The sequence below is a fragment of the Staurois parvus genome, unplaced genomic scaffold, assembly GCF_062004578.1.
Source record: "Staurois parvus isolate SC_StPar_1 unplaced genomic scaffold, SC_StPar_1.0 ptg002241l, whole genome shotgun sequence".
NCBI classification, from domain to species: domain Eukaryota; kingdom Metazoa; phylum Chordata; class Amphibia; order Anura; family Ranidae; genus Staurois; species Staurois parvus.
In genome coordinates this window covers 48,170-74,622 of record NW_028320037.1, presented here as the reverse complement: position 1 = coordinate 74,622, position 26,453 = coordinate 48,170, and the positions used below count along the sequence as shown (strand labels likewise).

Below are 26,453 nucleotides of genomic sequence, written 5' to 3'. Positions count from 1 at the left end.
TTTTTTTACAGCTGATTGCAGCAACCCGCAGCCAGCTGCATGAGAATTGTTCTTTTAGTTTAGCTCACACTGTTCTCAGAACCTTAGGTTGGCCATACATTGTGCAATTTTCTTTCCTTCAACCCCAGGTTGCAGGAAAGAAAATTGCTTGATCCCACCCTCAATACAGTCAGTATTAATGGTGGAATCCCTCCCACATCACTATTATGTTCTGCTTGTGGGGAGTGCAAGGATCACTGGTGGCAGCTATAGCCATTGACAGTGAATAGGTGAAAAACACGACCATCTGCTTGTACTGAATTCGATTGTTAGATCAACTTTAGTACAAGCAGCCTGTCCATGGATGGATCGAACCAGCTGAATTTTCATCCGGCTATGGCTGGCTTTAATCAGTATATACTTTATCTTCTCACCTTTACACCTAGGACTAGTTTGCCCCTTTCTTCCTTTTCATTTTTTTTTTCCTCTCGGTTTTTCTTTTCTTTATCATCTTTTATTACTCGCTCTGTTTATGTTCCCCTTGCCCCCTTTTGTTTTTATATGGTTATTATTATTCCCTCTCTACACATTCACTCCCTCCCCTCTTCTCCTGTGTATTTTCTTCGCACCCCCCCTCACCCCCCATTTCTTTCCCACCCTCTCTCCGTGGTCCTCAGGAAGGAGACAGTTTGAAAGCTTTCCGCTTCGCTCTGGGCAGAGTCTCTGCTTTCCGAACCAATCAGTGGCAGCTCTTCAACCCCAGTGGGGCTCGGCAAACATTAGATCAATAAGTTATTAGCACCATTCTGTCAGCTGTAATGTGGAGATTGATTGTGCGGGAGCCCTGGTTTGCTGGCTGCCACTTCCCCTGCCTGATGAAGATGACAGATTAAGGGAATAAGAGAAAGGAATTAAGAAGTCTGTGCCGTCAAACGTGTCACAGACAGGAGATACGGCGGCCTCTCTGAGCACTTGTGCCAAATTCTGGCGTGGGCACTTTTGGGGCACTTCACACGGTGATAGGCTCAGTGGCAGAGCTCTCTAAAGTCACTTTGGTTAAGTGCTGCATCATTAACTGGGCACAGGCAAGATATGCCACAGCTGCCTTCTAATGCTGCTTCCTGTAGCTGTGTATGCCCTGCAGGTTGCTGTTTAATAGCTGAGAGAGCTCCAGAGAGGAGAAAGGGGAATGAGAAGACGGCGGCAAAAAGTAACAGGCAAAGAGACAAAGGGGAGAAAAAGAGATATCTAGATCAAGGGGAATAGGATAAAGGGAAAAGACTGAAGAAGACAAAGAGAAATCATATGGGAAGCTGGAGAAGGGAACATAGCTTCTAGCTGGAATGCTGATCCCGCTGACTTGTTTAACATACTAATGCAGGTCTTGAGTCCTTTCTTTATCTAAATGTTAAGCGCCAAGGTGTGTTTATCTCCACGAATTCACATTTCTTTTACCCCATCATTCTAGACAGCAGATAGGAACTGGATCTTCACCTTTAAATTTTTGCCTAATTTAATAAAGTATATCTAAAGCCAAAATGATTTTTTTAAGCTTTGCATACAGGTGGGAATGTTTAGAACCTCTGTCAGGTTTTTATTGTTGACCCTACTGGAAAGCTTCACTCTCTGTATTCGGCCTTGTAGCCATTGTTACGAGGAATAAAGTGCTGGAAAATCATCCAGTGGGATCACCTGTTACAGTGACATGTACCTAATAAGGGATCTCCCCTCACTGTGGAGAGATTCCCGTTCACTTCCTGTTGTCTCTGTGACAGGATATAAAGGGAAACTATTCCATTCCCTAATGTATCTGTAAATACATTTTTAAACACAGAACTATATTTTTCCCAGGTGAAGGCTTGTGATGGGTTCCTTGTTATACAGTACTGTTGCAGCGGTAAAGTCGTTGTGTTGGGTGATGCAAGGTATGGCGTGATTGAAAACAAGAAGGCTCTGCCCTTAACACTCCAATAACTAGCCGGGTGTACCAAAAGTAATATGCATGATCAAATTCAAAATCCTAACACTGACGTACAAAGCTGTCCACCATACTGCCCCGAACGACATCACTGACCTAATATCCAAGTACCACCCAGCACGCACACTCCGCTCTTCACAAGACCTCCTTCTCTCTAGTTCCCTGGTCTCCTCCTCCCATGCCCGCCTCCAGGACTTCTCCGGGGTGTCACCCATCCTCTGGAACTCCCTGCCCCAACCCATCAGATTATCACCTACTCTCCTCTCCTTTAGGTGCACCCTGAAAACCCATCTCTTCAGGGAAGCCTACCCCACCCCCTGCTAACTGCCAATCTCCTCCACTCTTCCTACCACTCCATCCCCCACAGCTATCTCCTCCTGTGCCACCATCCCCTCCCTCCTAGATTGTAAGCTCGAAAGAGCAGGGCCCTCGATCCTCTCATGTTTTGCATTGTATTGGTATTGTTCTGTCACATGTTCTGTCCCCCTTTGTAATGTACAGCGCTGAGCGAACTATTGGCGCTTTATAAATACTGTATAATAATAATAATTTTTTTTTCTTGATTGCCCTTTCCCTCCTCATCATGGCATGTACGGTTTATAACCAAATAGAAAAAATGCAGTAAAACACATACTTAAAAGTAACCTATACTAAGAAAAAAACCTACAATTGCTGTCCTCTCCATATAAAAAGGCTAGTTGCCAGACCTCATTATTGTACTGTTGCCCTTTCACTGTCCAGTTAGAAGGCTGGGGGTGAAGAAAGGACAGCACTACGTTCCTTGGCGTAAGAGGTGTCATCCACCTGACCATGATATGTGACATGTAAACTGGCAGGTAAAACATCTCCCATATTCAGTATGTGTTCCATGTGTGTATTTAGCGTTTTTTCTCTGGAGTTCATCGTTGGATATTACAGGCCCAGGCTGTCCTTCCCTCATGCAGAAAAGTGTGTCCAATGTGCTCCTGTAATAATTTAGTAGTTAACAGCTCTTGTATGAGTGAATGCCTTGTATCTGCCAGGATTCTTTAGAGCTCCTTGTAATAATAAATAATATAACAGTAAAGGCAAAGTTAGGAATTGTCTGTAAATGCAGGAGTAGAAGTATTCTCCTCAAGGTAGCCTTTAGGTAAAAGCCTTATTACAAGGCAATGGCAATATCCGCAAAATCTAGTTTTCTTGTCTTTTAAATTCAAGTCTGGAACAGGCCCCGCTTGGAGAGGTTTATCCCTAATTGAATGCTTTCCCATTTTGGCAATCTGTGCACCAACCTTTGGCTTATCTCACAGGCAGCCATAAGGCTTACACAGTAACAAACAGAGAGCAGAGTTTCACAACAGCTTCTTGTAGGGTTCAGCGTCAGCATTGTTCATCCTTGTATAGAACACAATGCTCTATGAGCAGGAAGCCATGGCAATGGTTCAGAATTCATGTCTGCTGTAGAAAATATATTGTTTACCTGTGGTTAGGTGCAAATGACACAAAACATTTCTATGTGAATGCCTTACTTTAAAGTGCCAGCGTGCAGTTGTAGCTCTTCTACCGATCTTAAATGTAAAAGATGACTGCATTCAGAGCCACTTGGTGGGGTCCTAGAAGGTGATATGAAATAAATTGGCCTATTTATGTAGATGGTCATTAGAAATACAGCATGGTCAGATGTGCTAGCTCGATTCAAACACCATTTTCTCTTTAGTCGAACCATAGTCTAACCTGCAGTATGTGTGGATACCCATAGACATGACATGATTGGCACACTAGAGACTAGGGATAGGAGTGGATGATGTCATCAAAAGCCACAAAAAAAAAAAGAACCAGGGACTGTACACGCTTGCAGTCCTAAATAACATTTACAGTTCAAAAGGTAATACTAATAAAATAACATAACTGCTTCTGGTTACTTATGTAAATAAAGATCTACTCTCTAATGTGCATGTTTCTGTCTATGAGCTGAACTAATATATCAGTAATGTCACTGGTTGTTAGGTTGAAGCACCAAATTAACTACCATTAGTGATAGATGGGTAATACAGTTGCTCTGTGTAATGGTCTCACCCCGCCCCCTGCCGGGTGCCCCCATAGCAAGCCGTTTGCTATGGGGGCACTTTTGTATTCTTGATCAGAAGCCCTGTTCTGTATGTCCATAAGACACATAGTGGGGCTCGGCCCTCATCACTGGCTCAGATTGACAGCAGCGGGAGCCAATGAGGAGTAAGAGAGCCTCTGCTTTTGTGTACATTGCTGGATCAAGATTGGGCTCAGGTATGTAGTTAGGGGGGCTGTGGGGGAAACTGCATGCAGAACGTTTTTACCTTCATGTGTAGAATACAATAAGGTAAAAAAAAAACCTGCCTTTACAGGAACTTTACTCTGAATGTCAGATATTAATAAACACTATGTAATCCAGGTATGTATATAATCCAGTTGTGTATTCATTAAAAGTATATAAATGTAATCTACATAGAAATGGTATAGACATTCTGACTTGGAAATGGAGGGTCAGAAGTGGGAACCAGTGAGGACTTGGTTTTCAAATTGCAGCCAGTCACATTTTCAACATGGGAAAGAGAGCACAGGAATCACATGATCAGTATGTTGCTGCTCCTTCATTGTCCAATCAGCTGACTGGGGTCAGGTCATTGACTAACATTGTACTACTTACCTGAATTTGGGGTCACAGATTTAGCTATGCCGTGTGGCATTTCAAGCATCTGCATTCCACCACCTTTCCCAAAACAGCAGTATTAGCGATGATGTGGACCTTGCTAGCGTGCTGGCCATTGTTTCAAGTTTGAGCACTCTGTGCTACATCAATATGGCAAACCAAGGGCCAATTCAATAAATCATCTTAGAGATCTGGGACACTGTATCATAATCATCAGAAGCAGCCAGAACCTACCCCTATCCCACACACATCTGCTACACTCTGAGCCAATAAACACAAGCTGTTAAGAGACACCAGCCTGGGTACAAAACAGGGATCTATGGAGGCAAAAAGGTATGGTTAGCTCATGCACATTGTACAGAAATACCAAATATGCACAGCTTGAAACATTGTGTTTCAAGCTGTGCATTTTTTTAAATTTCTTTACAATTTTGGGTGCTGATATTGTTGTAGTAAATTGGTTTCGTGACCTAAATTTTGATTTACCCAACACCTTGCCACTGTAGACAGTGTGAATAATCATGAAAATCAATTATCTTGACCATCTATCTGAACCATTAGCATCTTGCATCAGTAGTCTCCTTTGTTTCTAGAGCCGTGACCTGATATTATTTATTTATTTCAGATGCTTATATAGCGCCATCAATTTACGCAGCGCTTTATATATATATATATATATATATATATATATATATATTGTACATTCACATCAGTCCCTAACCCTCAAGGGGTGTACAATCTAAGGTCCCTAACTCACATTCATTCATACATACACATACTAGGGCCAATTTAGACAGGACCCAATTAACCTACCAGCATGTCTTTGGATATTCTGACCAGTGCTAGTTTAGTTGATGCTACGTAAGAGAGAATGAAAGCGCAGAAGACAAACTGTGAAAATCGGGTATTTGGAAACTTAGAATGAGGTGGCTACACTTACTGCTGTATATCCTGGGATAATGCATGACCCTATGCTTACCTCTGTACAACATTGAAAAAAATAATGAAGTTCTCTTTTTGAAATTCATGGAAAAGTATTGGAATTTAGGCCATAACTTTTGTTCATTTTTAGTAGCCTGCTGGCGTTCTACCCCTTCGTCACGCTATATGTGGTTCTGTTGGCAAAATTTCACTTCCTGTCCCTGTCACAAAAATCAAATCGCAATCAGCATGAAAACTTCCATGAAATCGTAATATGTGTCATACCAATTTCATTTGTGAGCAGCACCATCGTTGCCTGTCAACGGAAATTATTTTCGATTGCAACGCAAAGTTAGACGGAACGAAACCGTTAACAAGTGTGCCATCTCGTTTGCTTGCCGTGGCCAGCCACTTGTTTACACAAAATTCTCCCTGTGTGCCAGACAGGCATGTCAATAGCATTCATATGCATAGTGGACTTGATTATATGTGGCCCATTTTTCTACAGTATTGAAATGTATCTGCCCAGAATGTAAGTGAATGATTCTTTCTCTGTCTTTTGTCTGACTCTGGCCAGGACCTCAAACTATAAAATATAATAGGGATACCTTGGATTAAAATGTTAACGTCAGTGCTGCCCTTAGGCTCCACTGTAATGAATATGCCAGCCTGAGGTCTCCTGGGTCCAGTTAGCTAGGAGATGCCTTTTTTGACATTATCAATATATGTCTTACTCCTCAAAGGCTGGCTGGGTAATTCTGCAGGAAACATTTGTACCTTTTCCCTATAAGGGGATTGTGCTGTGCTCAATAAATGGTTATTTAGTAATACTGATAATAATAGTATTTATATAACGCTTTTCTCCCTGGGGGTCTCAAAGTGCTTATCAAATTGGCGTTGGGATCTTTGAAGAGAAAGAATTGTCAGGTGTTGCTATAAGCCTGGATGAATAGATGGATGATTATTATGATAATCAGACGTTAGTAGGATGTTGGGTTAGAGCTTTGATGTTTGAGTCTGAAGGGGTTAAGCTGGTGCTTCTGATTTTGGGAGTCCTGGTATGTGCATGTCAATTGCTGATGGTGGGGAGGATGTCTGTGTGTTTCAGAGAGGGTGAGCGTGTCTGTATGTGGGTAGTTTCTGGCTCAGTGTACAAGCCTGTAGGTTCCTGCCCTTCCTTGTCTGTAACGTTCCTGGCAGTGGCACACCATAAAGGTTGCATGGAGATTTTCCAGTGTTTGCAGAATTCGTGACCAGGCATACCGTCTGCGACTTTGTACAAACTTCGCCTGTGCTTGTTTGTCTGCCCTTTATACCACCACAAAACAAATGCTTGCTCTGCCTCGGAGGCAGCCATGGCCAGTTGTTTCCTGCTTGACGTACGAAGTTGCCAACTGCCTTTGGGACAGTACCATACTTCGTAGATTTGACCACATTACTGCATTAAACATGCCAACAATGTATATTATGATTCACTAAATCTATTTAATAAATGGATATTTAGCTTTTGATGGTCCATCTAAATGGCAGAGTACGATAAGCTGATGACAACTGGACAGCAACGCTGGACACTCATAAAATATTAGCAACTATTCAGTTTGTGTATGGATAGCAGCACTCCGTGTAAGGATCAGATTCAGTTTTGACAACTTTGATAAATGTTTGTATTTTTTATGTTAAATTCTCTTTCTTGAGTTAATATGCTGTCTTTTGTTTGGCATGTGCTTTATACATACGTTGAGCTGCCATTCCTATAGAATGCTGCTGTGATTTTTAATAATTGTTGGTTTACGTAGAAGATAAAGTAGCATTCGTTCATTTGCATTTACAGTCCACAGTCACAGCTTGCCCTTTTAGTGGAGGGCTCACTTTTCCTGTAAGATGCTGCCTCCATTCTATAACAAGCCCTTGATAGATGAGAATTTGAAGCTTCCAATGACAGTCTGCCTCTTCCTTCCTGCCGCGTGTAGCTGCATCAGGCTCCCAGCCTCCCCCCAGCCACATAATAGGAGGCTATTGATTGGAAATCTGTGCAGGGGGACGCTGTAATTGTATATTAGATATTTGCGTTGGCTCGCAGAGCCTCACTAATGCAAGCACGTCTGACGTTTCCGTAGCATGCAGCAGCAGAAGGGCAGAGGAGTGGTAGAGACAGGCAGGCACAGGAGGCGAGACAGCTGTGAAGACAGAGACAGCCAGAAGCAGAGGGGGAGAGAGAGAGCAGGCGTGTTAAAGAATCCTTGTTGAAAGGAAGCTGAGTAGAAAGAATCCCAGGCTTCTTCCCACTTGTTCAGCACCAGGGTTTGGGAGCTGTGGAAACACACAGGAGACAGATGATGAATCTCAGTAAGAACATCCTGCATTCAATATATTTATAGCTGGAAATGTCTCCATTGATCCTCTCTCCATGCGCACGGGCTGATCTGGGGAAGAACAAAACACTTGTATATTGGGAGTGCGCTGCAAGTGGGCTTGTCTTATTCTTACCATCTTTTTTTTGTGTTCCGTTTCTCCTTAACCCTTTTGCTGCCAATACACTTGCCTCAAACAGCACACGTACAAATACAAAATGTGCTTTATGTTTCATAACATTGTATTGTTCTTTAATTGCCTCTAATCTGTGTCATTTTGTTGTTCTCTTTTTTGTAGATGACTTTTTAGACAAGAAGCGAGAATGCTCTCCCAACAGTAACAGCGAGTGCCCAGTGGAAAGCAAGAAAGCCAGAAGCGAGTCTCCAAAGGGTGAGTGGCGCTTGGTGCGCTCCCTTAAAGCTAGTATTGGCAGGGGGGGGGGGACGAGACTGTGTATCCTGTAGAGGGGGCGTGGATGGAGGGAGGGAGAGTTGTCAAGGTGATGTGTTGTCAGAGTGTCAAAGTGGAGTGGGAGGGAGGAGGCAAAGGGCCACCGCGAGGATAAAAATGCCTCATTAGTCCACCCTTTCTTTGCTAGCAGGGACATTACTCCTCTGTGCCCTAATGATTTGCTCTGCATGCAGATGGGTGTTAATGAGGCGGCTAAAACTTTACATGATGTCAGCCCAGACATTAAGCAGTGATCCAATCCATTCCTAGCTGACAACAAGGAACAGGATGAGGAAGGGTATTGTCAAACTCTATGGCTTCCCTCTCTGGCAGCTGCTTTTACTTAGTGACTATGTATGGGACTTGTGTGGGCTCTGTATCAGCTCTACACCAATGCTTTTCCAGACTTTGCTATTTTACTCAAATAATATCAATTATAATAATTTTAGAATAGTCTATAGAATCTATTTGACATGCCTTTGGCATTTTGGGAATCTCCTACTGCCAATGGCTTAGGTATTGTGTGTAAGTATGTATATGTAAAGAAAGGGAGAGAGCAAGATATAAATATACACTTTTCTGGATTTCAACCTAAATGATAGAAAAAAGACATTTGTTGTAAGTTGAGGTTGCTGGTGTGACACATACGCACACTTATACATTCCCCTTCATAGAATTTGCTTTTAACTATTACTTCCTAATTTTGGCATTCCTTTGTGTGTTTTAAAAGCTCCATTTATCCATTTACAGTGAGGACTGTAGCTGCTAACAGGAAAGCTGATATTTTTTGATTTCTTTCCCACAAGAAATGGGATTCGAGGAAATGCACTCTTGCCTCAGTCTGCACAGTGGTTAATTACACTGCGCTCAGAGCAGGGAAAAATGGAGATGAAAAAACATAGCAATTAATTCTCTAAGCTTCTGTTCACGCTACCAAACAAAATTAATCAGAAATAATTAGTGTTTTTATTTTTGGAGTCTCTATAGATTCTTTCCTTTGTTTTGAGGTCTCCTTGAATCTTTCTCATTACAGGACTAACTTGACACAATGAACCTAGTTGGTGGCCTTGAAATCTTTTTAACTGCTTCACTGCCAAACACTTTCTGGTTGACACATTTAGGCTCCATGCACACTAGCGGTTTTTTAAGCTCCTAGAAGCTGTTATTAGCATTTAGAAGCTAAATTGTGTTATTCTATGGGCCATGCACACTACTTAAGGCTATTAGCATTTTTTGGGCCTCAGCGTCTAGGAGCAGAAAAAAAATTGTTTTTGTTGAGTTTTTGGAACATTTTTCCTTCAGAACAATTGCTAAACACTCGTAAACGCTCCTAACAGCTTTTTTCTAGCCTTTTTTTCTATATGTACTGTAAAAACGCTAATAAAATGCCAACACTCCTAAACGCTACTACCAGCGGTTTTTTCCTGCTTAAAAGAAAAACCCGCTAGTTTGCATGCAGCCTTATGTTAGTACTCCTTGTGGCCATCCTCTGAGCGATGGGGCTTCCATTTACTGTTGGGTCATTTTCTTGTTCTTTCTCTGAAATGTATCTTTGATCTCTTAAACAAAGAGGTGGGCTCCTAATGTTGTTCTCTACTTATTATTTTAGTGGATGACTTTCTGGCTGCTTTGTTTTACCCTGCCAAATGCTGGAGTTTTGCTATACCCTTTTTGGGGGGGGGGACTTGTGTCCATGGGATCAGTTTGAAATGCTTGAGAATATTCAGAAGTTATTTGCAGGTGCGGCTGATTTCTTCTGACTTGAATTTGACCTGTTTCAAACAAGTTTTGCATTCTAATAAACTTGTATGGAAAGGCAAAACCTGTCTGATGTGCACAAAAATCTGTCCGCATAGGCCCTTGCAGTGGTTGATCCACATACCTGCTTATGAATCAGTCTCCAATGATTGCAATGGCTTATGTCATGTGTTGAGGACCACCTTGTACCACAGGACACTCAGATAATAACCAATTACATTAGAAGCTTCCTTATCTTTTTTTTTTCCTGTTTTTGGTAAGATTGAAATGATGGGAAATTGCAGATCTAAGTAAATATAGGTTTATCATAATGAATGTACCAAAAGGGTTCACTTGGCAGATGTATCAGATTCCTTCCATGATACCGACCAGGTCAGATAGTGTGTCAAACCGCTCATTACACATTTCCATATTAACTGGTCCTAGCAAGGCTTCCTGTTGAACAGAATGTTGCATGCAGTGTTGGGCCTGTGACAGTCTGTTGACTTGTAGTGCTTTTCCCTGAAGGTAGAGAGTGCTCTGTATTCAGGCAGAGGGTGACCAAAGAACAAGCACTGGATGCTTCCAACCTCCATGAAATCTCAGCGTAAGGATTTGTCCATCCCCTCACTGGCATACCATTTATTCCATTATGGCATAAAGCAACATGATGATGTTTGTGCCAGTTCTACTATACCAATGTTTCTAGTGTGTGAGCTGGGGAGTTGAAATATTAATATAACTTTAATCATCTATTTATAATGTTAACATTTTAAACAGCACTGAAATGATGCCACATACAGACATCAGACAGTAAGAAGGAGAAGACTCTGCTAGTATAAGCTTACTTTCTTAAAGTGGAGTTCCACCCAAAAGGGGAAGTTCCGCTTTAATGCTTTGTCCTCACTCCTCATTAAGGATTGGGACCTTTGGCGAGCGGGTACCCGAATTTGACAGGTACCCACTCTAACTTCTGCTGTGATCGCCGAAGGTGATCGGAAGCGGAAGTTGTTCTCCCTCTCCGTAGTCTTTTGGGACATGTGACAGGTCCCAGAAGACTACGGGGCCATTGACAAAGCACAGCACTTCTCGTGCATGCTCAGTGGGCACCCGGCTGTGAAGCCGCAAGCTGTCACAGCCAGGTGCCCACACTAAGGATGCCGGCGCCAGGGAGAGAAGACTGCCGGTGAAACCAGCAGTGCTGAGGACACTGTTGGACCGAGGGACAGGTAAGTGGCTGTATTTTAAAGGTCAGCAGCTACAGTTTTTGTAGCTGCTGACTTTTATTTTTTTCCAGGTGGAACTCCACTTCAAGCTTACCACACATATTAACAAGCTGTTCAATCCTCTTTAGATTCACCAATAACTATGTAGTGGAAGTCCTTCCTGATGGAAATTAAATTATTGAGGTAGGCTCCCATACTCATAGCTGGTCGTAAATCTGTGAGAAAAGTTAGATGAAGTTGATTAGGGACTTGTAACTCCTCAGCAGTAAAAGGACACATGCTGCCATTGCTCTTGCAGTCCATATGATAGGTTCCTGTGCATTGGATTGTGAAGAATGAGGGCTAACTCTATCATTACTTTTAGGGGTGCCAACATTTCAGTTCCTTACCTTTTTAAAGCCATTTCCCCCATTGTTTTTCAGTCTTCCAAATGCAATTACCTTTCAGAAGATATATAGCTCATAATTTGACCTTTCAGTGACCTAGACAAACTTTTAGCTTAATGGGAAGACAGGAGCTGTTAATTGGCTGTGAAAGCAATAGATTCTGCTTTGGTCACCAGATAATTGTTCTTCTTGTGAGTGAGAGGGGAAGACAGACGGACAGATGCTGCTGTCTAGCCCGTACATCGCCTCTCTGGTGCCTGCTGGAGATTTGGTTGGATCAATGTCCAGCCTTTGTCCATATTAGCTGGTAATGACCACCGCAGACACATGAAAGCTGCACTGAGCATGGTATTAGTGAGGGCTGAGTCCACTCAAAGCTCCGGATCAGGTTTTGTCTGGGCTGCTAATGACTCCTATCTTAGCGTTTTCTCTTTTTTCCCTAATACAGGAAGAAAAGTAGATTATTCTGTCAGTATGCACACTTCCAGTCATCCCCAAATCTTTGTCAGCAAATTTAAAATCTTCCTTAAGGAGCACTTTTCCTGTTAGATATTTTAACAGATCTCTATACTACAGAACGTAAAGGAGGATAGGTGAAATTTGATTGGTTCTATAGATTGCCATGGCTTGACGTGTTTTTCTAAGAGAGGCCTTAAATCAAAGTAACCTGTGGAATGATTGAACTACATAGCATTGTTCGTAATAGAAAATTAAACAAACCAGCGGTATATTGTATGCCCTAGAGCAGCCATTTGATTGGTTGAATCAGCAATCCAGTGTACACAACAGCATCAAATAAAAGAGCCCAATAATCACTTGCTGGTTTCTTCTGACAATGCTGGAAAATGTGGACCATACTTAATTGAACATTCTCTTGCAGAAAACTCCCAAACTCCCTTGCTGGAAGAGCCATTGGCTCAAATGACCCCAGAGGAGCATTACAGACGCATGATGTCAGCACTTAATGAACACAGCAGCTTTGAGGAGCAGCAACAGCGGCTCTACCAGCTGGCGAACACCATGGCTGTACCTACACACAGTGGTAAGATTTACCATATAATTGATATCTATTACTGGTTGTAACCGACTAGAGAAACATTTGTTTGCCTAAATTACATTGTGCATTGCTAAGCCAGAGAGCTACTACACCTTTAAAAGGAACTGTTCGGAGTCATTTGCATTGAGTTCATTGGATATCCACATTACATAGTTGCTTAGAATCTCCACATTACATAGTTGCTTAGAATATACAGCTGACTTTATTTTACTTATTGGTTCATGTAAAATTTTCAAAGTCTTCAGTGCTTTACTAGTTGTTCAGGCATAATATAGTTATATTAAGATAATTCTGAGCAAATCTTTCAACTGATTTGATTTCTTTTATTTTTAAAAGCAACACCAAGCATCAAATAAAGCAAATGAATTGCTAATGTTGTCCAGAAAACATTTCTATGTCACAAGGCCCCCTTCATTTTAATTTTACATATCATTTATTGTAGGCCGATTCAGCAAGATTTTCACTGCACTGAATGTGGCCCTAAGTCTGTGGAGAGCAGAGCTTAGAGAGTATGTTGGGTTGCATTTTTGCAGGTTTACGTAGGCTCAGGAATATTAAATAAATGAAGTATACCAGTAACTATAGGGGTTAGAATGTGTGGAAGCCAGCTACAAGAGATGAATTCTAGGGAGAAGGGTGGAGCCAATCACCAGCAGGGTAGCCTGTGTCAAAATCTTCATGTGTAAATTGAGGGTATTTTTATTATGTAATTTTTACAGCAAATTCTGGAATGCTTTCCAACTCAACAATTTTGTGTTCCTAAGATGGAAGAAGTCTTCAAATAAGCAGATCCGGTCTGCCATTTTGCTGGCCCAGATAACGAACCTGTAGGCCAGTTTGTTTATTAAAGTGCGCATATGTGGCTTAGGCCATATTCCTCTCAATGTCACATTGTATGACTATTATATGGCTCCTGGAACAGTGAGCTGGTGATCTGATGGTCAACCAGTTGTATACGATGGAAGAAGGCAGCATGGTTTTGGTAGATTGTACCATTTGTGCTCTTGACTTTGGCGCCGAGCTGATACTGCTATCATCTCAGAAGGCCCATCTAGTGTTTGCAGCGGGACTCATGGAGACAAAGTCACTTGAAGTAACACCAGCTGTTTTCACAGGAACAGGACCGTGATTCAGTGCACAGATTTTAATAAATCAAGGCCGCTGCTTGACTAACCCGTTAGGGCTTTGATTTATTAAAATCATTACTCTCAATCGTGACGGAGAGTCAAAGGGTGGCCTTGATTTATTAAAATGTACCAGCCTGAGGGGGAAGGGATCCATGTCTCTAGATAGTAACAGATTCTAGGCTTGCCTAGGATGGAGGAGAAAGCAGATAACATCCTCAGCTATGTAGGGGGGCACAAACAATTATACATTCTGTTCCTATATCTCAGGGTGCAAATCAAAATAAAAATAGGCTGTGATATAACATAAATAAATTTGCACCTCTTATAGTTCAGGAAGAATCTGTATGAAGCTCCCTAGCAACATGGAAATGTAGATAAGATTTAAGCATCTAACATGTCTTTCTTACAAGAATGGTATCTGTAATTAATAATTATTACTTCCACCACATTCTCTAAAATGTGTTTAAATCTAGCTAGCTTAACTCTGCTGGTAGTTGAAGTAATTTATTTTATGTTCCGCTTTCATTACCCATCTTGTTTACATATTCATTTAGCTTTGGAAGTATTCTCTATGTTTAGTGATGTTTGTACTTAACGTGTTAATAGGGAAGGACTGCATGTCCAGTTGTATACATGTACTTATACAAATATTGAAAAAACTTTTTGTTTGGGTTCATATATCCAATGTACCCAATCAAAGGCAAGGCCTTCAAAATATTCTAATTAAACATTTATCAGTTTTGCTAACTTGCTGCATTGATTTTGCCCAATGGTGGCTGTTTTTTTCCCCTCTAGATCAACATATATAGAATAATGAAAACCAGTCTAAGGCTTCATGCACACTAGTGTTTTTTTTAAGCTCATAAAACATTGGGAAAAATGCTGGATAAAAAAAACGGTGGTAGTAGCGTTTTAGGAGCCTTAGCGTTTTTCCAGTACATGTAGAGGGGGGAAAAAAAGTGAGCAAAAAGCTGTTAGGAGCATTTTATTAGCATTTAGAATTTGTCCTGCTGGAAAAACGCTCCAAAAAAACTCTACAAAAACTATTTTTTTCTGCTCCTAGATGCTGAAGCTCAAAAAATGATAATAGCTCAAAGTAGTGTGTATGGACATATAGGATAACACTATTTAGCTTCTAGGAGCAGAAAAATATATGCTGATAATAGCTTCTAGGAGCTTACAAAATGCTAGTGTGCATGAAGTCTGAAAACACGAGTTGTAGAAGTTTTCTAGCCAAGAGGTTTTTAATTAGGGTAAGTGCATTTGAGCTCTTAGGGACTGTCTTAGACCTAGCCAGTGTTGGTTGCTCTTAGTACAGCTTACAAAAGAACTGCCTTTTCCACCACTCATGCATCTGCATTGAACTTAGTCCTACTGAGATTTGTCTGTCTACTCCTACAAAACAAAACAGCCAAGCACAAGTCTACCCTTCAAGTACCAGAAGGTAAGGGAAGGCTGTGTTGGCTGGTTGAGCTGTGCAAATCATTGTTAGAGTCCTACAGGACTCTGGTAATGGTTACAAGCCTGTGTACACCTTTCCATAAGGTTACAGACATTCTTTAGTTGCCTAAGGCAGATTACATTGACCCTGATTTACTAATGGAGTAGACGAGAGCATGTTCAATTTCAAAGTAAATTTTAACTTTGCAAATAGTTGTACTGACTTTAATCATCCATTCAAGTACAAGCAAAAATCCTATTTTTTTTTTAGAATACATAATTTGGTATTCTTTTCAAATTGGATATTCTTTTTGTATTACCTTTTTCCCTAAAGTGAACAAGGTGAAAATGTGAACATCCTGTACTCTTTTAGTAAATCAACCCCAAGTGTCAAGGATATTAAACCCTCAACCCTAATCAGAAATCCTGTATAATTAAGTGGTTGATGGCAGACTGAACTACATGGTGGTCCTTTCTGATTCCAGGAGCAGGATATCTCCAGTGGAATTCTTAGTTATGCTCAAATGCCATATCCATTACAAATATTCTTCTTTAATAGATTCAACATAACATAGTTTAAACAAATATTTAGGGAGTCAAGCTGACACCTCAGCAAGATAAAAGAAGCAGACGTGTGACTCAATATACTTTTGCTCACCCAACCTTAAAATATAGGTTTTGGATGGAATTCACCTCTAAATTAACTATAATATATCAGTTGATGCCACTTCATGTACAGAGAAATATTTAGACTTTATATAACTTGCATCAGTAATCAGTTGCCAGATATTAGGCCTGTTTAAAGAATTTATTAGGTGTTCGTGTCCTTTGTATTAATGGTTTAGTTCACAGTCTGCACTGGGCACAGGCTATATGTATCATGCATTAAATAGTAAACATCAGTTTTAATGGTCTCGCAGTGTATCTTGGAGAAGACAGTGTTTAATTGTGCTTCGATCCCCTCTATACATAAGGGGGTTAGAACAGCACTGATGGCTCTGCTGAGCAAGGGGACTAATATTTTAGGCTAGGCTTGTATCCTCTTCCGGGCAGCTGTGATATAAATGCAGATCCATGAAGATTTTTATCTGCGCTTTCTCCCGTCTGCTATTAATCCTGCCTTGTGATCCTGGCTTTACCCGCAGCCTCCTGGGCTTACAGTGTCACTCCATGTGATATTCCAGCTGTCAGAGAAACCGCCTGGACCCTGTACATTTATAGAGGCAGCAGGGGACTGAGTCAGGGTACCATATCTGGGCCTGTCACTGATAGCAAGGGACATAAACGGCATGTCAACAGCAGTAGCAGAAGCACTGCATGGATTTAACAACAAGAAGATGCAACAGATACAAGCTAACCAGTAACCTGTTTCATCGATTTCACAGTTATAATATTATTTAAAGCTGAACTTCATGCAGACAGTTAACTACACATATGACATACATATGAGAGCAGTTGTAGCTGCCAAACGATTTTTACTTCTTTCCATCCAGTCATGAGCTTTACACAGCTCTGCCACACATCAGAGACCTGTCTGGCAGGCCAAAACAGATATTTTCTTTGTAGCAGTGAATATACACTTAAAGGCAGGGGCAGACTGACCATTTGGAAACTCGGCACTGCCCGAGGGCCCGGGGTCAGTAGGGGGCCCCATGAGATGCCCCTGGTACCTTTTTCATAGGCTTTTTTGAGTTTGGGCAAGGACACAGGGGCCCCATGATCCCCTATTGCCTGGGGCCCCATGAGTTGTCAGTCCGCCCCTGCTTAAAGGCTTTGTCCTTCCCCAGTCTGATGGAAAAGAAGCAACACAGCTCACCTTTCTGTCACTCTGCATTTTCCTGCTATCATCATCTCCCTTGTTAGCACATGAACATTGCAGCAGGTCAGATTGGCTTCTAGTGCAACTTCTCCCTCTACCAGTCGGAAATCTGTAGGAAGACGGCAAGAGGCTCATAACCAGTAAGATGCAGTACATAACCTGCTGGCATGATAAAACAATACATTTAGTTAATGAATACAGAATCGCATTCATTTGTGTTTATTTATATCTGATGAAGCTTGACAGACATGTCTAACAAAAAGTGAATGGGTGGGTTACACCAATCAAGTCCTTAGAGCCACTTTATATTTTACATAAGCTTTACCATGCTAATGCCATTTCAGAATGTTCCAGAATGTGCATAGGATACTTTCACATTATGGCACAGTTACCTCTGTTTATTTTTTGTTATTTTTCTTTTATAACATAGTTGATAGTTGCATTTTGTTGCTTTCCAGCTACCTAGCTGCGAAATTATATTTTGTGGGCGCAGTACAGTTTTATTCATTAATACTGTGTTCAATAGAGATAGTTCTGAAGCTTTAAAATAATATCTGCTTTGTTCTGAGATTTTGTGCCAAATATGAAAGAAAGGATGTGGTTCTTTAAGAGAGGCAAATACAGCGCTGATTCTTATCTCTGGGTGGTCAGACAATTTTAGCTTGCTGAATAATTCCGGCTTCCTTTAAATTCGCTGATGGCCCCCGCTCACCCTCCCATCTCTGTGGCTTGTGTTCCTGAAGCTGCCAGCTCTGACAGGCTATGACACCCCCGTGACTCTGCCAAGCGCAGCAGCCGGGAAGCCCCCCCAGGCTGAGCTGCCATATCTCATCTACACAGCGCGTCTCACAGATAGCTCGGCATCCAGGAACACAGTTGGTAACCTGGAGCTTGAGGAGCCAGGATCTGTGGCGGGCAGACATAGCCAAACTCAAAGCCCTTACCCCCAGGCAACTGGCTCAGCACCCCTAGAAAGGCAATTACCCAAACCGTCTTAATTGTATAAAAGCTGTATCTAGTTGTTATTATCATGCCATGATTCTGTTTTATTGTGATGTGTGATCCTGACCAAATGATGCTAGTATATGTTTCCTTTCAGTGCAGAACACAATAAAATAGATTTACATGTTCATTTAACGTGGTATTTAATGCAGATTTGGTTTTTTTTTTTTTTAAAGGATAATTCTTTAATATAAGGGGCTGTGAATCTCACTATCTATAAGCAGAGAGCAGTTAGAGTACAACTATGGCCTACTGTTAAAAAATGTATATTGTGCTGCAGATCGTAATTATAATATACAAGTGCATCTGCACTTACAGTTCATTCCATTGTAACGTCCCTCAAATGCCTGTTGATCCTGCCAGTGAAGTTCCCCTAATGTAGCGTCCTGTGATAGTATGGCAACAGTACTGCACTGCACCTGAATTCAGAGCAGGTTTGTTACTCCCATGTAGGCTGTGCCTGCTTGCAGTACAGTGGGATGACAAGATGTTGTAGAGGGACATGGCGTTCAGCATTGCCACTGCTAATTAACAATCCTGTAGCTTGTCTGTTAGCACCTGACCACATCTAGTCCTGTCCACTGCTATCTGGATGGACATCACTGCCTCTGTTGCTGAAATCCCTTCTACTGTGAGCTGTAGCATCTGGGAGGGGGAGAGTGTGAGACATAACTGAAGAAGGAGTTGGCTCTGCCATTCAAGATAAAGGAGCTTTGTTTTTTTTGTTTATGGTACTGAGGCTTTTGCATCACATAGTAGCTGAATTTGGATTTTTAGTCGGTCATACAGGAGCCTTTATTTAGTACTTTACTATCTTGCAAGTACCTTATACCATCATAAACTATGTGTAATGGTTGCATCCCCTTTTCTCTGTAGTATCATGATAATTTATAAAACCCATGTTACATAAGTTGTCATGGACGGATTTCATTGTACCCACTGATCATTTATACATCACGGGTGATGAGATTTTTACAGATTTAGATCTACCGAGCTGTGACATTTTCAGGAGGTAGGAGATGTTTGTATGAACGGATACTGTCATTTTACATATACAGTATATCTGGCAGGTAGATGCATTGGAATCCTGTATCAAGTACCAGCGGCGACTTTTAATTTTCCCAGGTATAAAAAGGGATGCTAGCATGGCGGTACTACACACAGTAGTAAGTGGCAAGTGTGTTCTAATACTGATAGGTGGCTCACATGTCCAGAGACTGTTAATCAAGATGGCAGACAACCGTGTTAGTGCGTGCATGGAACAGTGTGTGGTGATTGACGTTTCTTGTGAATAAAAAAGTAATACCCATGGATATCTACAAAAGACTTCAAGCACAGTACGGTGATGAGACACTCAGCCACAGTAAGACATCTGAATGTTGTAAACAGTTCAGAGATGGACATACGTCCTTCAGTGACATTCCCGGCCATGGTGCTTCCCAACCCACAGCAGTCATTCCTGTGAACATTCAGCATGTGGAACGCCTGATCCTGGATAACCAGTGCATAACCTGTTGTGAAATTGCACAAGAGATTAATCTTTCTGTGGGAATGGTGAACACACACAATGATGGCAGCATGAAGCAGGCTGTCCTAGGATGGTTCCGGCGTATTGTCAAATCTTTCTGTGCCAAAGCTTTTTAGGCATTAGTTAAACACTGGGATAAGTGTATAAATGTAGCAGGGGAGTATTTTGAAAAATAAATGCAATTTCCACTCCTTGAAATCCCCGTTTGACTTGAACACGCCTTGTATTTTCACAAAAAGGGTTGTAGCATTAAAAAAATTAAACTGTTGGCTTATGTTATAAAGATAATGGTTAAGTTGTGCTTTTTAAAAATCAGCATGTATGCAAGATTTTTGTTACATATGAAGGGACCCTTTGGTAGACTGAAATCACAGTATTCTTGCACTAACCATAAACAACAGCTCACAATAAAACTGCACCCTCTCTCTCTGTTGTGAATTTTTATCTATGTATAAGCAGGCTGGCTGTACAGAAACCAATCAGTTGGCTACAGCCGGCAACACTGATCAGTGTGTTCTGACGAAGTATTCCCACCATCAGAACATAATAGCACAGCAGGAGTGTTTCCCCTATTTACATCGAGTGTGTGGATGGGGAGATCGGGTCTTTTTTTTCCCCGTTCACCCTGCTGATTGAATGAGAAAAAATGATTAATGTATGGCCAGCTTAAGAGTGGGAAATCCTATCATGCTACTAATTGTAATGAAAGGAATTGGCCTGTTAGGACTAACCCAGTGGTAGAGTATTGAGTGCAAGCTCATTGCCACAATCAGAGAATTTTTGTACAGCGTGAAAAATCTTTTTGCAAGAGGGACAAGCAGAGGCAAGGTGTTGGTGTCACATCAGCTGCATTTGGTGAGTTTCAGGCCATATGTGGGTACAGGGCAGACGCCTCCTTAAAGATTCTCAGAGTCTTCAACCCTTCTGTGGCCCTCCTGAGCTTTCAGCAGGTAACCCATTCCCTTATAGATCTTTGAAACCCACTGGTAGATAAGACATCTAATGCATATGACGACTACTGTTAGTCAGCTGTGGCTGTCAGCTACCACTTACACTGGTTTCTATCATGTCTATTACACCAAGCTCTACTGTTGTCTTTGTGATACTCACCTGTGTGTGAGTACTTGGATAACCTATTCTGCAGGCACTAACCCAGGAACAACTTACAAAAGTATGCTCCTGGCTGTCTAGCTTGGAGAATTTCCAGTTTCATCTCTGCTATGAAGGGGGGGTAAGTAAAACCATACGGGTCCCTAGATGACTTTCCACGCATGTGAGGAATCCGACTTGGTCCTGTAGAGTAACCTCAGTCTGTGCATCTGAGACAGGCGTGAAATAAGTTGAAAAACCTCTGAAAATGCTTGCCAGTCAGGATTTATATGTGTGTGTGTGTGTGTGTATGTATATATATATATATATATATATATATATATATATACATACTGTTTTTGACTGGTCGATAATTATCTGTGATGCCCTGGTTGACACTTGGTGAGGAAAAGTTGGCCCTTTCCACCTTCTCGCTCAGCCCCCTCCACCCAGGGGTGAGTCATTTGGCTGCATATGTTTTCTAGTTAACCGTAAGGCTCTAGCTCCAGTGGAACTGAAACATGTGGTTTTGATTGTGCAGAACTGAGAGAGGGAACAAGTAAGGGGGAGGAAGAGAAGCTAAAAAGGAAAATAGAGAGCGGAACAAAGAGGGCAAGATATGGAGCGGGAGAGTGATAAAGAGCAGGATGAGCTTACTGAGCAGCCAGGTAATGATTGCTGCACATGGAGAGATGAGTAAGGAGTTCCGGAGATGTGACTTGGGGGCGGAAGATGCAGGATATCTGTGTCAGCAGATGCCTTGTGAATAGCTTGCCTCACTCCTGAGTGTTTCAGCTTGAGACAATATCTACTCTTCTTTTTTCCAGATCTGTTGCGGGCACGCCAAGAAGTGGCAGCTGCTGTGGTGAGAAACCCAGGAGCGATGGAAGCTCACATACCCACCTCAAGTAACTCCTCAAGCCAGCGGAGGAAGCAAGGCCTGCCGCAGCATCGGGACACCTCCCACTTCACAGACAGGTACAGAGAAACCTTTGGGCAGTCCTCTGCTTTGTGCATCTATAGCAAGCGCATTTTCCTAGAACTTATGTATTTAATAACATAATTCACCATGGTATAAAGCGTTCCATATGGTTCTACTAGTTTAAAGAGCATGCAAACATAAATTGAAAAATGGCTTTTATAACAAAGCCAATCCTAATAGTAAAGGATAATTGTATAAACATTTCCAGAGATTATCAGATTTTAAAATGTTTGAGATAGCATTGGGGGAGGAGCAGTGGTTTTCCATACACAGCTGACTTCTATCAGGTAAGCCCAATCAATATACATGGATTCATCAAAAACTATACCTAGGGGGGGCATTTTGGGACAGAAATTCTTGGAGGAACATGTAGCAGAGCTGCAAACTAATGGTTCCATATACATGGGGATGGTACTTTAGACATTGCCAAGAGAAGTTCCCAGGAGGTTATAAACAACTGGGCTGCAAAGTTTATTAAAAACATCCCAAGACCATTACTAAGACTAATAAGGAGATGTGGCCTTTACCAGGTGGTACTTTAGTCCTCTTCTCAGGTATTAGAGCTGCACCCGAATTTTTATTAGGTCCTGCAGAGAATAAGCCACGCACCTGAACCACTGGCTGCGCGGAGGGACAAGAGTGCTGGTCTGGCCCAGCTTAAGCTGAGGCTCCTGGATCAGGTTGTACATACAGGTAACAAGGGGGAATGGTTAGCATCTGGTGGAGTATTGGTTTCTTTAAATGTATAGTTATCCCTTAAGGTGTAATTGATTGAATAGGTGAAAATCTAAAGTCACATGAAGCAGATGTGGATTACTCTGCTAGACTAAATTGGTTGTCCTTTACCCTGGCAACAATATCATACAACATTACTGCTTGTGTGAAACAGTTGGATCCTCTACTGCCACTGACTAAATTAGAAGTTACTGTCTGCCTGTGCAAGCTGGGTTCTACCTAAAGGTGCATTCACACACACTAATGCACCCTGCCTGCGATTAGATGCAGAAACCTCAGTGGAGGGTCCTGTCATTATTTGCAAGTAAAGCAGCCCCATTGAAAGCAATGGGTGCCCACTGGGGTTCTCTCATCCAATCACAGGCAGGGTGCATTTGTAGGTGTGAACGCCATACATGGATTAAAATTTAGACTGTTCAGCAGGTACCGGCAGAATGTTGATCCATGTATGGGCAGGCTGATTGTACAGAAGTTGATTAGTAGATTGACTTCTCTACAATTAGCCTGTTGGAAAATTTCTGTGCGATCAGTGCTGCCAGAAACGCTGATCAGTGTATTCTGATGACAGGGAAACCTCTCTGCTGTCAGAATACAATAGATCAGAGGGAGTGATTCCTCCATCCACACTAAATGTGGATGGGGAAATTGGGTAATTTAGTTTTCATTCAATCCACTGGTTGAACGAAAAAAATAAAAATAAAAAATGAATGTATGGCCTGCATTAGTCTTGCAAGCATGATGTCTCTTTGAATCTGCCTGAGGCGGACCCCACCTACTTGTTTTTAGCTTGCAGACACAGCCAATCACTGCTTATATGATCACCACCTCTGGAGACTCCAAGTAGTATGTGCAAGGGAGCTATATTATTGTGGGGTGAGAAGAAACTCATTTGCTCCTAGCATGCCATTTTCCTTCTGCTATTTAGGTATTCTTTTTTTACCTAATCACAGTTATTCTTTAAACATTAAATGATGTGCGACATAAATGATGTAAAGAAGCCACAGGTAAATGCACCTTTGTTTAATAAATTACATGCATCTATGAAGGTACAAAGTGGTAACTAGTACAAGTGTTGTGGGTAAAGTGTAAGAGATGGTGCCAGCTTAGTGACATCAGCAAGACTGTAAAGAGTGCAGATTGAGAGGTGCGTAATGTGTGAAAATGCACAGTGAGTAAGCAGTGGTGTGTGGGCAGGCTTTTAAGAGCCCTGACGCACACAGGCACATTGAGACTGGGAATTTGCTAAGCTCCATCCTTCATAACAACATATTTGAAGTAGTACTTTAACAATCATACACAGAAAAGCTTACAATATAAAAATCCAAGGTTATCTAGCACTGAATTTCACAGTAGTTTTAATGTGCTGTCACTTTAGTAAAGCGGACCTTACTTTACTACCAAAGTAAACAAACCAACAACAAAAAAAAAGTAATATAATTGAGTGTCCTGTGAAGTGTCTACATTTGAGAATCGTAAGATATACACAAAGGGCTTTACTAAAACTGGCGAGTGCAAAATCTGGCGCAGCTCCACATAGAACCAATCAGCGTTCAGGTTTTATTGTCAAAGCTTAATTGAACAAGGTGAATTTAGAAGCCGATTGGCTACCATGCACAGCTGTACCAGATTTTCCACTCTCCAGTTTCAGTAACTCAACCCCACAGAGTGTTTACTCCAGTTTGCAGAAAAGGCAGGGACAGGACAAATCTTGTGACAGGGTGGGATCTGTACTGTAAAAACATAAGAATGTTTTCATATAAGAGGCAAATTAACTGTAATTTTGTTCTCTTAGCATCTGCTTTAAGTAGTGCTTTCCAGGTGGTTAAAGACTACATCGTGTGCTTTCCAGGTGGCTAAAGACTACACCATAATATGTTGCTTCCATAATCCCTCTAACTTTCAGTCAAATGTTTGATGTTTTTGTGGAATTCAACATTAGGTAGAAACCTGTGACTCCGTTTACACTTTGCGTAGCATCACAGGTACATTAAGCATCTCTAAAGCCGTTTGCTCCCATGTCACTTCTATGGACCTGCACATGTAATAGGACCACAGATTTCACCTTTAACCTTCTGAAAGTACATTCTGCTGTAAAGAAGGATGATATAGGCCACATCTTCCAGCAAGTGTGTCTTCAAACCGTTGCAGGTTGTCTCTTTACAACTATTAGCATAGTGCAGTTGACCGCTTTGTGTACTGTTTTCCAGTGGTCTGAATGATTTATTGTAGCACCAATCACAAAAAGTGAGGAGAGGTCTTCTGACAATTTCACCAGGGTCAGTATCAAGTGGCAGCTTAGCTAGAAGCAAGGGGAAATTTGCACTGCTTAAAAAAATAGGAGTTTGCTCTTGTGTTGGTTCAGATCAGGTCAACAGGTGTGGTTTTTTTTTTTTTAGGTAATATTTATTTCATTTCCACTCTAGTGCATAGTCAACTGCAGTGCTCAGAATCTGGCAGCCTTCTTTGACTGCCAGTGACTCAAGAAGATATTTTATTTTCTCCATTTATGTGTAATTCTAATTCCTGGCTCTTGGAGTTTTCCTTCCCCCCCTTTAGTCCCTGTTGTTACACAGGGAGTGCTGGTTTCTAGGCAAGAGCAAAGTGGTCTTAAGATGTTAATCTCACTCTTTGGAAGGATGACTAGGCGCAGAGCTCTGGAAGGATGTGTAGGATCAGTCTCTGCAGTAGGATTGCATTAAGGACGATAGCGTTGTGGGAACATGTGTGAGCGAAGGGGTTTGCACTTTGGCTAACCCTTCCCATCATGGGGAAAGCTACAGACACGCCAGTTGTGGGGATTGCATGATTCCTGTCCAGCATAACTCCAGGAAAACCTCCCAACCTCTGTGTGGCCTGGATGTCTTCCAGGGAAGCCAGAGGAAAAGATGAAGAAAGCATGTTTGGGTGGGGGAAAGAGCAGGAGAGAAGAGAGCAAGTGTGTCTGAGGAGCTAGATCTGGCTCTGACCTGCAATTTCCATCTGGAAGGGAGCAATTCCTCTTTTCTGCGCCAGACTTCATGAGGGAAGAGGGGAATGTGGTTGTTGTTTAGCACCAGATAAAAGATCATTGTCTGGGCAGGACCGGATCTTCTGCCGTTGACGCTGGCAGAGGACTAGTAAATAACGGTTGATTCCAGTAAGGGGGCGGGAGAGTCCTGGGGCTTTCTATAGGATCAGTGTTTGGCAAACAAAAACTGCGGTTGTTTTTCTTCTGTCTGGTGCAGGCTTGACAGGGTGGGATTATCTCGCTCCCAGAGGGGCCTGTTACCAGACACTTTTTTTTCCCCTAGCTAAATAGCGAGACAAGCCTGAAACTCTTGTGACATTGTCAGACTGCAGATAAGCTGAGCTGCTCTCCACTTCTGTTGTCACTCTGGTGACACTAACCCAGCAATTAATAACTATTTTTTTTTCTAAAAACACTTTTACTGACACATAGAATGTTTTAAACAGTATAATTATCTAGTGTTAAACATTTCCTAATATTGCATTTTAGGAACCAAGTTTTTTTTAGAAACGTCCTGTCACTTATTCAGGGGCCTGATCTGTCCAGGTAATTCTTTATAATTTGAGTATCCTGTGATGGACGTATTGTGGAACATTGGAAAAGCTGCACTTTCACACCTTAAAGTGGTATTAAACCCAAAAACAAACAATATATCGCAGCTTGCCAATGTGGTTGTTAGACTCATTTTCCTTTTTTTAGGCTTTTTTCTCCCCCTTTATATCACTGTGTGATCTTCCAGTAGCACACTTCCTACCTTAGGGTGTCTGTATTCTGGACTAGGTAAAGGACTCACCTTTAAAACCTTTTAACAGCAGGATTGTCGTTCCGGGGAGAGGGTAGTGATAGACTGGCAGATTGAGATGGACATGTCTAACAAATTTAATATGCAGTTACAGCAAACAGTTTTTCCTTTTGGGTTAAAGAATTTATATAAATTAATAAAAGCTGACAATTGTAAGCACCCGTCAGTGGT

General features: G+C 41.7%; 1 protein-coding gene and 1 long non-coding RNA gene across 6 annotated transcripts in view; one reads left to right on the top strand and one right to left on the bottom strand.

Moving 5' to 3' along the window:
• The window catches only part of LOC149431477 (sterile alpha motif domain-containing protein 11-like), a 234,234-nt gene that overhangs the window by 171,910 nt on the left and 35,871 nt on the right, over positions 1–26,453 (top strand). For all 5 annotated transcript variants that reach the window (XM_089665563.1, XM_089665562.1, XM_089665561.1 and 2 more), the window contains exons 6-8: positions 8,193–8,285; positions 12,575–12,736; positions 21,584–21,734. In XM_089665563.1, the coding sequence (XP_089521689.1) occupies positions 8,193–8,285; positions 12,575–12,736; positions 21,584–21,734 (406 nt within the window). The remainder of the gene's footprint in view (positions 1–8,192; positions 8,286–12,574; positions 12,737–21,583; positions 21,735–26,453) is intronic.
• LOC149431478 (uncharacterized) lies at positions 7,009–17,246 on the bottom strand. Its single transcript, XR_016309262.1, has 2 exons — positions 17,135–17,246; positions 7,009–7,853 (listed from the first exon to the last, which is right to left on the bottom strand). It is a non-coding gene; the product is annotated as an uncharacterized LOC149431478 (long non-coding RNA).